This window comes from Natator depressus, chromosome 14, assembly GCF_965152275.1.
Source record: "Natator depressus isolate rNatDep1 chromosome 14, rNatDep2.hap1, whole genome shotgun sequence".
NCBI lineage: Eukaryota > Metazoa > Chordata > Testudines > Cheloniidae > Natator > Natator depressus.
The window spans coordinates 22,344,751-22,357,475 of NC_134247.1; the positions used below are offsets into that span (position 1 = coordinate 22,344,751).

At 47.4% G+C, this 12,725-nt stretch overlaps 1 protein-coding gene across 1 annotated transcript in view; it reads right to left on the reverse strand.

The window, feature by feature from the left end:
- Nucleotides 1-4,038: 4,038 nt before the first annotated feature.
- CFAP52 (cilia and flagella associated protein 52) overlaps nt 4,039-12,725 on the reverse strand; it is a 32,316-nt gene continuing 23,629 nt past the window's right edge. The window contains exons 9-14 of the mRNA XM_074971020.1: nt 9,057-9,205; nt 8,214-8,359; nt 7,220-7,371; nt 6,655-6,757; nt 5,524-5,635; nt 4,039-4,559 (exon numbers count right to left, since the gene is read on the reverse strand). Of these exons, the coding sequence (XP_074827121.1) occupies nt 4,384-4,559; nt 5,524-5,635; nt 6,655-6,757; nt 7,220-7,371; nt 8,214-8,359; nt 9,057-9,205 (838 nt within the window). The 3' untranslated portion in view covers nt 4,039-4,383. The remainder of the gene's footprint in view (nt 4,560-5,523; nt 5,636-6,654; nt 6,758-7,219; nt 7,372-8,213; nt 8,360-9,056; nt 9,206-12,725) is intronic.

Here is a 12,725-nt window from a genome sequence, read left to right on the forward strand (position 1 = left end):
GTTGAAGCTGGATTCACCAAAGACCTGCCCCCCAGTCACTGTAGGGCAGGCCTGGGAATATCATGGCTTGGAGCATCAGGATAGGGTCCTCCCTTCCTCCCTCTGCTGTGCACAGCTGGCTGCCTCCAGGCCAAGCATGGCTGCACTGCAGCAGAGGGTGAAGTGTATATGCTGCAAAAGCCCTTTGGGATCAATGGGGTGGTTGTTATTCAGCACAGACAGGTGCCCCAGGTTGCTGAGGATACACCAAGAGGAGGCAGCAGCTGGAAAGTAGGTTAAAATCCATATTCAGAAGCATTCATATTAGGGATAGGACAATTCAGTAACAATCACTTGCCTTCTAAAAGCTCTGCTCTAAGAATTTTTTCAGGGCCGGTCGCTGGCCTGCATTACACAGGAGGTCAGACTAGATGATCACAGTGGTCCCTTCTGGTCCTGGAATCTATGAATTCTCTGTAAAGCATGTCTCTGATCCAAGCTCCTTGAATGAACTATACGAGACTTTAAAAACAAGCTCCCCTTCAAAGCTCTCCCAGGCCTGTGCCTCCGCAGGTGAGCTGTCATAAATATAAAGGGAAGGGTAAACACCTTTAAGTCCCTCCTGGCCAGAGGAAAAACCCTTTCACCTGTAAAGGGTTAAGAAGCTAAGACAACCTCGCTGGCACCTGACCAAAATGACCAATGAGGAGACAAGATACTTTCAAAGCTGGGAGGGGGGGGGGGGGGGACAAAGGGTTCTCTCTGTCTGGGTGATGCTTTTGCCGGGACCAGAGCAGGAATGCAGGTCAGAACTCCTGGTAAAGAGTTCGTAAGCAATCTAGTTAGATATATGTTAGATTCTGTTTTGTTTAAATGGCTGATAAAATAAGTTGTGCTCAATGGAATGTATATTCCTGTTTTTGTGTCTTTTTGTAACTTAAGGTTTTGCCTAAAGGGAGTCTCTATGTTTTGAATCTGATTACCCTGTAAGGTATTTACCATCCTGATTTTACAGAGGTGATTCTTTTACTTTTTCTTTAATTAAAATTCTCTTTTAAGAACCTGATTGTTTTTTCATTGTTCTTAAGATCCAAGGGTTTGGGTCTGTGTTCACCTATGCAAATTGGTGAGGATTTTTATCAAGCCTTCCCCAGGAAAGAGGGTGTAGTGCTGGGGGGGGACACCTTTCCAAGTGGGCACTTCCCCTGTTCTTTGTGTAACACTTTGGTGGTGGCAGCTTTTAACATAAGCTGGTAAGAATAAGCTTAGGGGGTCTTTCATGCAGGTCCCCACATCTGTACCCTAGAGTTCAGAGTGGGGAAGGAACCTGGACATGAGTATTTAGCCTCATTGACAGATGGGGAAACAGAGGCTGAGATTCAGGGGCAGGTTCAGCTGGTGTAAATCAGTGACTTGCCCAGTGTCACATTGTGTATCACTGGCAGCTGGACCCAGTTCTCTTGCCTTCTAGGCCAGCCCCATAACCCCCAGGTCAGCTATTTAACCACAGAGAGTCAGACATGACAGGTGACTGTCGGAATGCCACTCTTGGCTTTTCTAGCCATCATTAAAACAATTCACAATCGCCACCTTGGGCCTGAGGCCCCTTTACACAGTGCATAGGGGTTGAAACTCACACTCACTGTAAGGCCCCTTCTCACTGCCAGAGCAGCGTAAGAGGGGCCTTAGTGTAACTGAGAATCAGACCCACAGCACCATGCTATTTCTGCACTGCCCAAGACCTTGTTTCCCACTGATGATAGCAAAAGCAATTACGAAGAAAGCATGTGTTAACCTGGCAAATAGGAAGTGGTTGTAAGGGACGAATGGAATATGCATGCAGCGGCCATTCTGTTCACTGACACCTTTTTGCTTCTGTTGATGTGGCTGGGGAAACATTAGCTTCCTTTACCTCAGTGAGTAGAGGGGCACAGAACTGCTACAGCACTTTATGGTAATAGCACATTTATAATGGCTGAATTACAATGGGATTCTTATGTAAGAGTGTTATAGATCTCCATTATTAACAGCAGTGTTCCTCATGACTAATGGTAGCGTAATGAATACATTCAGATCGTGAAGTACAATCTGCCTGCTGCCAGGCAAATGCATAATGGGAGGATATTTGACTGCAGATCAGGTTTCCCACACACAACGTGACTCCTGGTACAGGAATTGCAAAGGGTTTGCTCTGCCTGTTGACTGCGCTGAGTTATTCATGTAGGTCAGATCAATTTGTAAAACTCAAGTGGCTCTCCTGGGACAGCTGGACATGATGGTGGGGGTCACGCTGCACTTAGAGCATCAGGAGATGTGCTAGGAGGAGCAGGGCTGTGCTGGAGGAAGCAGGGCTGCTGAGTTGTACTGGAGCACAGCTTGAAAAAACTAGGTGAGCCTGCTAAGGCCTAGCTCAGCCATTGGGGCCCCAAGAACTCAGAGTTCACATGGCTGGGTACAATACCAGAGTGTAAATAGCTGGAATGGAGCTAGCACCCAGGAACTACAGCATGGAGGGCAGAACCCTTAAGGTTCATCTACACTCAGAGTCACAAAGGTGTGATGTTGCACCGATGTATTTAAACCAGTGCAGCTTTGTGTATGGCCCCTCTACATTGCTTTAAAGACAGCTTTTTTAACGGGGCAAGCTAAGCCAATATAAGAGTGTCCACACAAAACGCTGCAGCACCAGTTTAGTTAAACAGGTGCAGCATCACAATGCAGGTTAGGTGTAGATGGTGCACTGTGCTCACAGCTTTCAGTTCAGGTCATCACTGGTTAAAGAAACTGGCACTGAGCAGCCTTGCTTTACTTGCATTCTGTAAAGAGAAGGAAACAGAGTCTAGCAGTTAGAGCACTCCCAGACCCAGAAACCTACTTCCTTGGGGTCTAATCTGCACTTCTCCACTGACTCAGCGCATGACCCTAGCCAAGTCACTGCCCCATGGTATGCCTCTGTCTCCCCTCTCTGTAAATGGGGCTACCTCATGGGGTTCTGAGAGTCAGCTAGTGCTTGGGCAGTGCGCGTGCCCCGAGATCTGTAGGTGCAAGGTAACGTAGGAGTGCAATGTTACAGCTCCGTACTCGAGGGCAAATGGACAGCTACAGGGAGAAGAGCCTTTTGCTCCTGGTTTGCTAGCTGAATTCCACACCACCTAGCATTAGAGGGCTGGGAGCTTCTGATGGATAGTGGGTGTCTCTGTGAAATGAGGCAAATGGGTCTCCCCACAATGCCTATTGGACAGGTGTCCATATCACAAAACCCTCACCCCAAATGGCCCTAAGCATTCTCCTTATTTACTGACAGACGATGCCAAACATATCATAGGCTGAACTGCCATCACCTCTCCAGAATGGATACCCATTGATACCCAGGACAGCACAGGAAGCCCTCACTGCTACTGCCCAAGCTGTTACTGCCCTGGAGGGAACAGGACCTTCAGGCTCCAGGCCTGCCAGCTCAGCAGTACATTCACTGGGTTTTGTTTCCATTTGCATGGCAGCAGCCCACATGTTTAGATTCCTTCCTTTCCAGCTTTTGACATTCCGGAGGTTTGATCCTGTCCTACAAGACATGATGAACACTGCTGCACAGCTGGTAAAACCTGCTAATGTGGCTATCGCTGCAGAGCATCAAGCCTTGAGTCTGCAGAAATAGAAGAGGCAGGACTCAGCAACTTAATCACATCCCACAGGATTCCAGCAAGACATTTAAGCAGGTGAGTTTCTGTACCAAAAGGAGCTTGTGTTAGAGATTTAAAACCCCAGCATGTGCACGCCCACCCACACTGCCCAAGGACCCTGATCTAACTGTAGCACAAGTGACAACCATTCTAGAAGATATCTGAAAATCAGGCCCCTTTGAGGTGCGTCAAGTAGGGCCCCCGAAATATAAGGCACCCCAAAGCCTCATGCACCTTTGAAAATCTTGCTTTAAAAATCTGAAATCGAGTTGCTCTGTAAGTTACATTTCGGAGTTGAAGCAGAAAAGGCTATTTGCTTATTCAGAACCAAAAGGAATTAAAAATGAACACAGAAGACCATATTTACATGACAAGCGATTCATTGTGAAGGAGACAGACAGATCTAGAAAGGTATTTGGACAGAAGACAGCAACAGAACACAAGCACTCAGAGCTGCCTGGGCCTGACCTTGAGCAGGAAGGAGCCCCTGCACTTCAGTGGAGTCAATGGGAGCTGCAAGTGCTCAGCACCTGTGAAAGTCAGGCCCATCAGTCTTATCGGACACCAGAAAGGATCTCTGAAGGGCCTGGTTATTTCATACTAGCGAATACAAAAACAATGTCTCCTCTATTAGTAGGAATGTTTGCATCGTTTTAAGCGGTGTCAACTGTAAGATCAAAGCTTTCAGAAGTGGCATATGGCCTCGCAGCTTCTGTGCCAGGTATCAGGAGGAGTGTGGGTATTTCCATCGCAGGATAGCACCATCCGCGCTCACGCTTACAATGTATTTGTTCCCAGGGCAGATCCTGAGTCGGGTGATGCTGCCACTGTGACCCATGCCGACGTGAGTCACCTCACCCTCGTTATAGTCCCATACCTTCACTAGGTGATCGTCACCACCTGCGTTGGACACAAGGGAGGACAGATGGTTACATGGAGCCTGTGGGGCTTCTGAAAGAGCCACTCGCTTTTTGTTCATGGTGAAAAGGCAGAGGAATGTCCTGGCTTTGAGATGGGAAATGGGTGCGATACAAGGTCCTGAGCATTGTGGTTGCAAAGGACTTTTTTCCCCACTAGAACCAGTGACTCTCTGTGTCTGGGACCAGGACAGTGCTTGGCATGGGCTCCTACACTGACAGAACCTGATAAGCTATATTCAGAGATACAGCCACCCAGCAAAACTACAAATCTTCAGCAAGATTTTCCTCTCAATGCTGATTTAACAGGTTAACCTAAGGGAGCTGGTCCCAGTACATAAACTGCAACTTTCACCACATGCCTGTCCAATCACATGGCTCCCCCATGCCACTCCAGTGTTAGGCTCAGAGGAGGAGTGAGAATGGCTAGGGATGAATGCACCAGTGCTTAATTCAGGCAGCTGTAGAACCAGCAGGGGTCATCCTCCACTTTTAACCCTCCAGAGGGACTCCCACATTACCAGAGAGATTTCCAGGCTTCTGGAGAACGGATGCTCCCACAAGCCATAAAAGACCAAGGATCAAACTCATCCCTAGTGCAACTCCACTGAATTCAATGGCGTTTCACCAGGGCTGAAAATAACTCCATACTTTCTCTATGACAGACTGGTTTTTAAGGACCTGATCCTGGGAAGTGCTGAGTGCCCTCATCTCCAAATGATTTAAATGGGAGCTGAAGGTGCTCAATGTGTTGCAGGACCAAGCCCATAGTATCTTCCCAAGTATTTCCCTTTAGTGATTCCTTTTCTTTTCCTCTTGACATATTTACAGGATCTCATTTTGTTCTTTCTTGCCCACTTTCCTAATCCCTCTGAGGTCCTTTACTTTTTTCCTCTGCTTCCTGGGGGTTCTTTTACATTGTTTCCCACCCCCGCCATCCTACTTGCCTGTAACAAAGTAAGTCCCGTCTGATGTGATATCCATCCCATTGATGGAGCCAGTCAGGGAGCCTTCCAAATTTCTGATTGCAGAACCATCAAATATTTCCCAGTATCCAATCTAGAAACAAGATCAGAAATGAGAGATCACTTGTACAGCACCGGTGTGAAGATTTTCACTGCTTCTGGAGGATAGTGTTAACCTGGACTGTGGTGAACCTAAATCGTAAGTTACTGAAGTGCCCAATTCTCTCCCATACAACAACCGCCTTTTGTCACGGAGTCCCCAGGCGATGCTCTGGAACTGCTCCCTACGAAGCCAGTCGGGACTCTGGGGAAGTCTCCTTTCTGTGAGCAGGCTGTCTTCAGGACACACAGCTTCCACCTTCCTGGGTCTGACCTCAGAGCATTCAGCATCCTTTGCCCCTCCGTGAGCTTTCCACAGTGAGTCCGCCCAGGCGGGGTCCTGGGGAAGCCAGAGGGTCCTGCACCCCAACTCTTCAGTCAGACGTGACTCTCAGCCAGCCAGTAAAACAGAGGTTTATTAGACAACAGGAACATGGTTTAAAACAGAGCTTGTAGGTACAGAGAACAGGACCCCTCAGCCGGGTCCATTTTGGGGGGCAGTGAGCCAGACAACCACGTCTGCACTTCACTCCATGTCCACAGCCAGCCTCCAACTGAAACTCTCTCCAGCCCCCCCTCCTCTGGGCTTTGTCCCTTTCCCGGGCCAGGAGGTCACCTGATTCCTTTGTTCTCCAACCTTTTAGCTCTCACCTTGCAGGGGTGAAGGGCCAGGCCATCAGTTGCCAGGAAACAGGGTGTTGGCCAGTCTCTGTGTCCAGACCCCTGCACATACCTGCCCTCTAGGGCTCTGCAACGATCATACACCCTTATCCCACCCCCTAGATACTTAAGAACTGCCTAGGGGAAACTGAGGCACCCCCACAATATTCAGAGGAAACATTAAGAACAGTCCCGCTTTGTCACACCTTTCTATCATGGGAAAGCCCACACTGGCTTGATAAGGGCCTGGCATGATCTGATTGGAAGCTGAAATCCCTGACAGTGACAAGACTTGCTGTCCTGTCCCTTGAGGTTCTGAGCTACTTCAAGATGACTTCCTGAAGTTGTGCCTACCTTTCTGTCTGTTCCACTGGTGATTATCTGGAACTCCTCCGGATGGTAACACACACACTGGAACAAGGTGTTGGCCAGGATCATCTGATTCCTCATAAAACGTCTGAAAAATACCCCCAAAGCAGCCTGAGTAAGAGCTTATCAAAACTCATCTCTCTCTCTTCCTAAGACAGCTTTACCTACTGTGGGTGTGAGGCATCTGCCGCAGGTAACACTCCATCACATACTGGTCTGCGGATAGGGTTTCATGAGGTACAGATAATGTGGAACTCATTTGATCAGGGGAACACCCTCCCACAGGCTATCCATGCTGTCTGTTCTCCCAACTGCACCTCCTTGGTTACCTCACAAAAGGCCTTTTAAAGCAGGGACTGGTATCATAGTGGCAAAATCTTTCATTTCTGGACCCCATGCTCAGGGGAACCTTGGCTGCCCAGGGCACCCTATGTGTGGGGTGGCTCTGCCGAGAGATTTACAAGCACACCCCATACCCAAAACCTAGCAAGGTCAGAGCCTTGGTGTAGCTGAGAAGTGCTGTACTGCTGAGGAGGAATGATCTCCTTACACAATATCCCAAATGATGCACGTTCCATCGATGCTGGCTGTGACACACTCCCGGTTGTTCTTCTTAATCTTGATGCAAGATACAGCGGATATGTGCTCCTTCAGAACTTCCTCCAGTTTGCGAGCATTCTGACCAATTTCCCACACCCTCACCTGCAAAGCAGCCACAAACACCTTCGTAATGCATGCTCCTTACTGAGCTAAAGTTGAACCAAAAGGGATTCCTGAGCTCGGGATTTCTCCTGAAGCATTTGATGGCATCTCCAGCGTATGGAGCTAAGTGAGATTCTGCATTTCATGCATTGCTTCCATTTCTCTGGGGACGAGTGAGGGCAGAAATACAGATCCCTGAACTCAGGACCAAATCCCACTCCCATTGAGGTCTATGGCTAAACTCTGGTCTACCTCATTTTTACAAGGATTTGGCCTTAACAGAATTAAAATGTCGATTGACAGTCAAGTTCACCACTCATGGAGCCACAACAGAGATTAATTTAGCCTCAAATGTACAGCTAAAAGGATGCAGGATCAGGTCCTGTCTTGAATACCGATTTTCCTTCTAACACAGCTTTGGTCACTCTTGTTGCCAGTCTAGGTTGCAGAACCAATAATAGATTATATTTATAACCTTGACTTCTGCTGCTTTCAGAATACCAGACAATATTCTTATTGTGAAAATATACCTCTACAAATAATCTCTTCTATTACAAATCAGACTATACCTATTCTTTTGACTGACAAATGGGATTAAGAGGCATGTTCAGCATTGGAAGGATTTACTATGCCTGGCATGCCAGGAGTAATCAGAAGGTACGGCTCCATGTCACACTATGAGCAAGTGGGAAGATTTACTTACAGCAGACACTAACATTTTGTAACTGAGCCTTGTGCTTAAGTGAGCCAAGCAAAAATGATGCTCAGGTTCTGCCTAGGTGGATACTAGTTAGAACGGCAACAGCACAAGTCAGCCCTGAGAGATTTTAGGCACATATTACCTGCCCTTCACCTCCTCCACTGATGATCCTTTTACAGTCACTTGTTGCAGCGATGGCTGTCACGCCCATGCTATGGGCATGGTCAATCACATACATGAGTCGGCCAGTCTCTGGTGTGAAGGCACGGATTTTCCCATCATTCCACGCTGATGCAATATGGAAACAGATCACCCAGAAGGTCACTTTCTTTATATTATTGTTCTCTTCCCTATGCCCCTCCCCAAGCCCCCCTTCTTTAAAAAAAAAAAAAAAACAAACACAAACACACAAAAACCACAACCTCCTTCACACTGATGCCCCTATTAGCTACCAGCATGTATGTAAAACCCACTGCCAAGTATATGAACACAGAGCCATAGTCCCAGTCCGCAGGGGAACATTTCACTCCCTCTACCTAGGGAAGAATGTTTTGGTGATGATGGAGGGGAGCATGATCACTCTCAACAGGGGGACTGCCGTAGCTCCACTGCTACCATGCAGCAGAAGGCAATGGCTAGGGAATATACGTAAAGGTGCACCACACCCTTACCCCACCTCAGCCTCAACCCATGACAGTGTGATGGGAACTCCATGAACCTGGACTCTAACACGTGCGGGAGTTCACACCCTCTATGTATGCTCCCCAAATCCTGCCCTCCTCGCACACCATTTCCATGTTGCCTGGGGTTTGGCAGCTGTGGAGCAGGGTTTACTTGGCTGACCATAAAGAGAAACCTTTTGGTCACTGCAATTAGTTGAAACAATTCCAGGCTTTGGTCCTCCCTCATTCTATTAGAGCCTACTTCCTTAAAAGCAGGCAGCAATTTGAGGCTGAATCTAAACACAGAGCTTGCCAATCATTACCTGAAATAATGCTCTTGCCGTCGCTCATGAAGTCTATGGCATGGCAGGTCATATTGGGGATCGTGATTCGTAAGAGCTCCTTGTTTTCTGGGGTGTGCCATACTCGGATGTCATTCTTGGAGCAGGTGGCAAACAAGTCAGAGGTTCCCCTGGGGAAGGTAGAGAAGCAGGCTACTGAAGGCCAGTGTTGGGGAACAGTTTCCTCATTAAATCTTAACTCCCCCTCCACTGCTTCACTATCTGATGTTACTAATGTTCAACTACAGCCTTTCCAGTAGGGGACACCATAGTTAAGGCGGAAGGACCATTGTCATTTTTCACTTCTAACTTTCTGACAAGTTCAGCTTTTGGGATGAAACTTTCCAAGCCTGCTCTCACCTCAAAGATGATTTTATGGGAAGTAAGCCCCACAGTCATATTTCAAAGCTTTTTGCTTTAAAATAGAATTATCACTTTTTTTGGCCCACATATACTAAAAAAGGATGAAACTTCAGATGTTGTGCATAGCCAGCCCTAATAGAAAAAACAGTGGGGTTTGCTCTGGCAGAGTTTTTTTGGTTAAGTATTCCTTGCACAATACAATCAGGTAGTGTCATAGCTACGTATGTTGAATATCTACAGAATGGTCGAATTTTAGACCCACAGCGTGCATAAAAACACACTTTTGCAGCTCTAAAATGCTGCAGCTGGAGGTTTTCCTTTTTCTCTCCCAAAAAACCTAAACAAACAAAGAGGAAATGGAAAATCAAATACATAGACCATTGGCAGATGTAAATGGTCACTGAAGTCAACGAAGCTATGACCAATAACACTAGAGGAAGATCTGCCTTGTATTACCGCAACACAACTTTTAGATTGTGCATTTGGGCACCAAATGTCTGGAAATGAAAAAGTTACATTTCTCTGTCAACAGCAACTTACATTTTGCATATAATACAGTTTCATTAGTTAGGGTATTAAATGTATACCTCAATAGGTACAGTACAGAGAAGATTGATACAAGAACTGACAGGTTAATTTCCTGGGTTGCGTGTGTGTAAATTTGCAGCCCTAAGCTTTATGATAAATTTGGCTACATAGATACTATAAGAAACATTAGAATATGAGTGCTTCCAAATTAAGAGGGCTGGATAAAAGAAAGGTTTGTTGATTCCCCAGGACTAACATCAAGTGCCAGTGACAGGCTCCTTGTTGTCAGGATGCATTTCTTAGCCCCCTTAATGGACCAGGAACACTGTTGGGGGAATTAGACAAGGCTGCAAAAGTCTGCTGAAGTGTATCTCACAATGAGGCACGAGCCTTCACATTTTTAGCTTCACAGAATAAAACCCGATCAATTTATCTGGAAAGCAAAAATAATGTATAAAAATTTTAGTTGTGTTTAAGAATTTACACATTTTGCCTTCTACCTGATGTGCGGTCAGAAGCCTCATGATATTCCAAAAGAGGGAGAAGTTACATTTGAGAGTCCGCTGGATCCTAATGTTTATAGACGCTGTTAGGGTAGGAAAGGGAACTGGTCTCCACCTCAGTGAGGGCAAGTCACAAGAGTTCTCATGCCCATGCTGGTGGCAGTCACCCTCGTCTGGGTAGAGAGGGATATCCAGATCACCAAAACAAAGGGGTAAGATGCTTTAAAACAAGCAAGTGGCTTTTCAAAAGAAAGCAACACTTATTTTAAAGCACCCCAATTTTTGGTGATGAGATTAACTGCATATGCAATAAGGTGGGATGTTAGTTATGTACAAAAATAAGCAAATGGTGCATCGCACAGAGATGATGTAGAGTGAGATCTAGAAAGCAATCTGTCAGGAGTCACTGTCTCCCTAAAAAGAAAAGGAGTACTTGTGGCACCTTAGAGACTAACCAATTTATTTGAGCATAAGCTTTCGTGAGCTACAGCATCCGATGAAGTGAGCTGTAGCTCACGAAAGCTCATGCTCAAATAAATTGGTTAGTCTCTAAGGTGCCACAAGTACTCCTTTTCTTTTTGCGAATACAGACTAACACGGCTGTTACTCTGAAAACTGTCTCCCTAGTACCCTCTCTTGGCTGCTGACCCACTCCTTCCCAGTCAAAGCTACAGTCCAGCCCTCTCTCTTCTCAACTTTGCCTTTTTATTTCATTTTATTTCTCTGTCACAGTTACTGGATATAGAACATTCTCTGCCCCACCTGAGCTTCAGACAGGTTTATACCATAGTCTCAAAACAAACAGAAAGTCTTTTACCCAGCGGGGCTCGCTACAGTGTACTCAAGGACTCTCAATCAGCCTTTCACCTATGTTCTCACCTCTCTTCTAGGGAACCCTCGTGGGAGCCTTCCCTTCTCCTCAGCCCACCTAGGGATCCTGCCAGAGCCTTTCCAGGCCTCTAACAGCTTTCCCTCACTTCCTTACCACTGAGCTTCCCTGCTGACCTTTAGAGGGGCCAGCTCCTTCATTAGGCCTGACCATTACCCACAGATGGGCTGGACCATACTCCCCTTAAAGGGGCCAGGCCAGCCGGAGACACAATCACATGCCTTTTGTTCAACATCCCCATCAACACCCAGCAAGAAGAACCAGAAGGACAGAGAAAACAAACAGTGACACATCAAAGTAGAGCTCCTTTCAAGCCAGGCATCCTTGGATGCTTTATAAAACAGGATAACATTAGCAGTTGAAGTATTTTGGAATAAGCCAGGCCAGAGAATCAAGTTTAAGTCTGGGTTTCAAAGCCTGGGAGATGCACTGTTCAAAAGGAGATAACAGAGAAGTAATTTTCAAAGTATAGGTAGTAATAGAGTCCTACCATGATCTCTAAACCCCACTCATCTGAATGTCTTCTTCACACAACATGTTAGTCAAGGGAGTGCATCAGATTACTGCAAAGTGCTAAACGATTTACCCATTAAGCTAGAGATGTGCACAGGGCCATCCCTACCCATATGTAAAGTATGCAGCTGTGTAGTGCACCAGGAGCCCCAAATTTCCTGGTGTCCTACACAGCTGCGTGCTGCTCCAGCCCTTTCTCCACCTCTTCCCCATGGCCCTCGCCCCTGCTCCGCCCCAGCCCAGCCCTTCCCCTGAGGACAGTAAATGGAGCGACCCAGCTCCAGGCCTGCCCCCACTCCCCTGAGGGTTGCAGCAGGGGTTGGGCCTGCACTCACCGGCGGTGGTAAGACCGACCTGGCCCCAGCCCTCTCCGCTCCCCTGGCTCCCAGCTGCGACGCCGGTGAGTGCTGGGGGGTGGTTCCGCCCTGCCCCCAAATCCCAAGGCTGGGAGCTAGGGGAGCAGAGTGGAGTGGGTTGTGGCTGGGTCACTCCACTTCCCGCCGCCCTGTGAGTGTGGGGTCAGGCCCGCTCTGCAATCACCAGGTGGCAGGAAGTGGAACGACCCAGCCCCAAGCTGCTCCGCTCTGCTAGTGAGTGCTGGGGGGTGGTTTCTCCCCTGCCCCCCAAGCCTGCTCCTGCCCCCCTCCCCACAGAGGCCTGGGGGGCTGCGTAGGGCATCAAAATGGCTAAGAATGGCCCTGGATGTGCAGGTCTGTACACTGGTGTAAAGTGAGGGGTTGGAGGGCTTTTTGCATTTCTGTTTTATATGCTACACGTTTTGCTGTAACTCAATAGGACTTGGCACTTCATGTCACAACAGCAGCATGCCAAAACTCAAAACCTCCCTCTGGATCA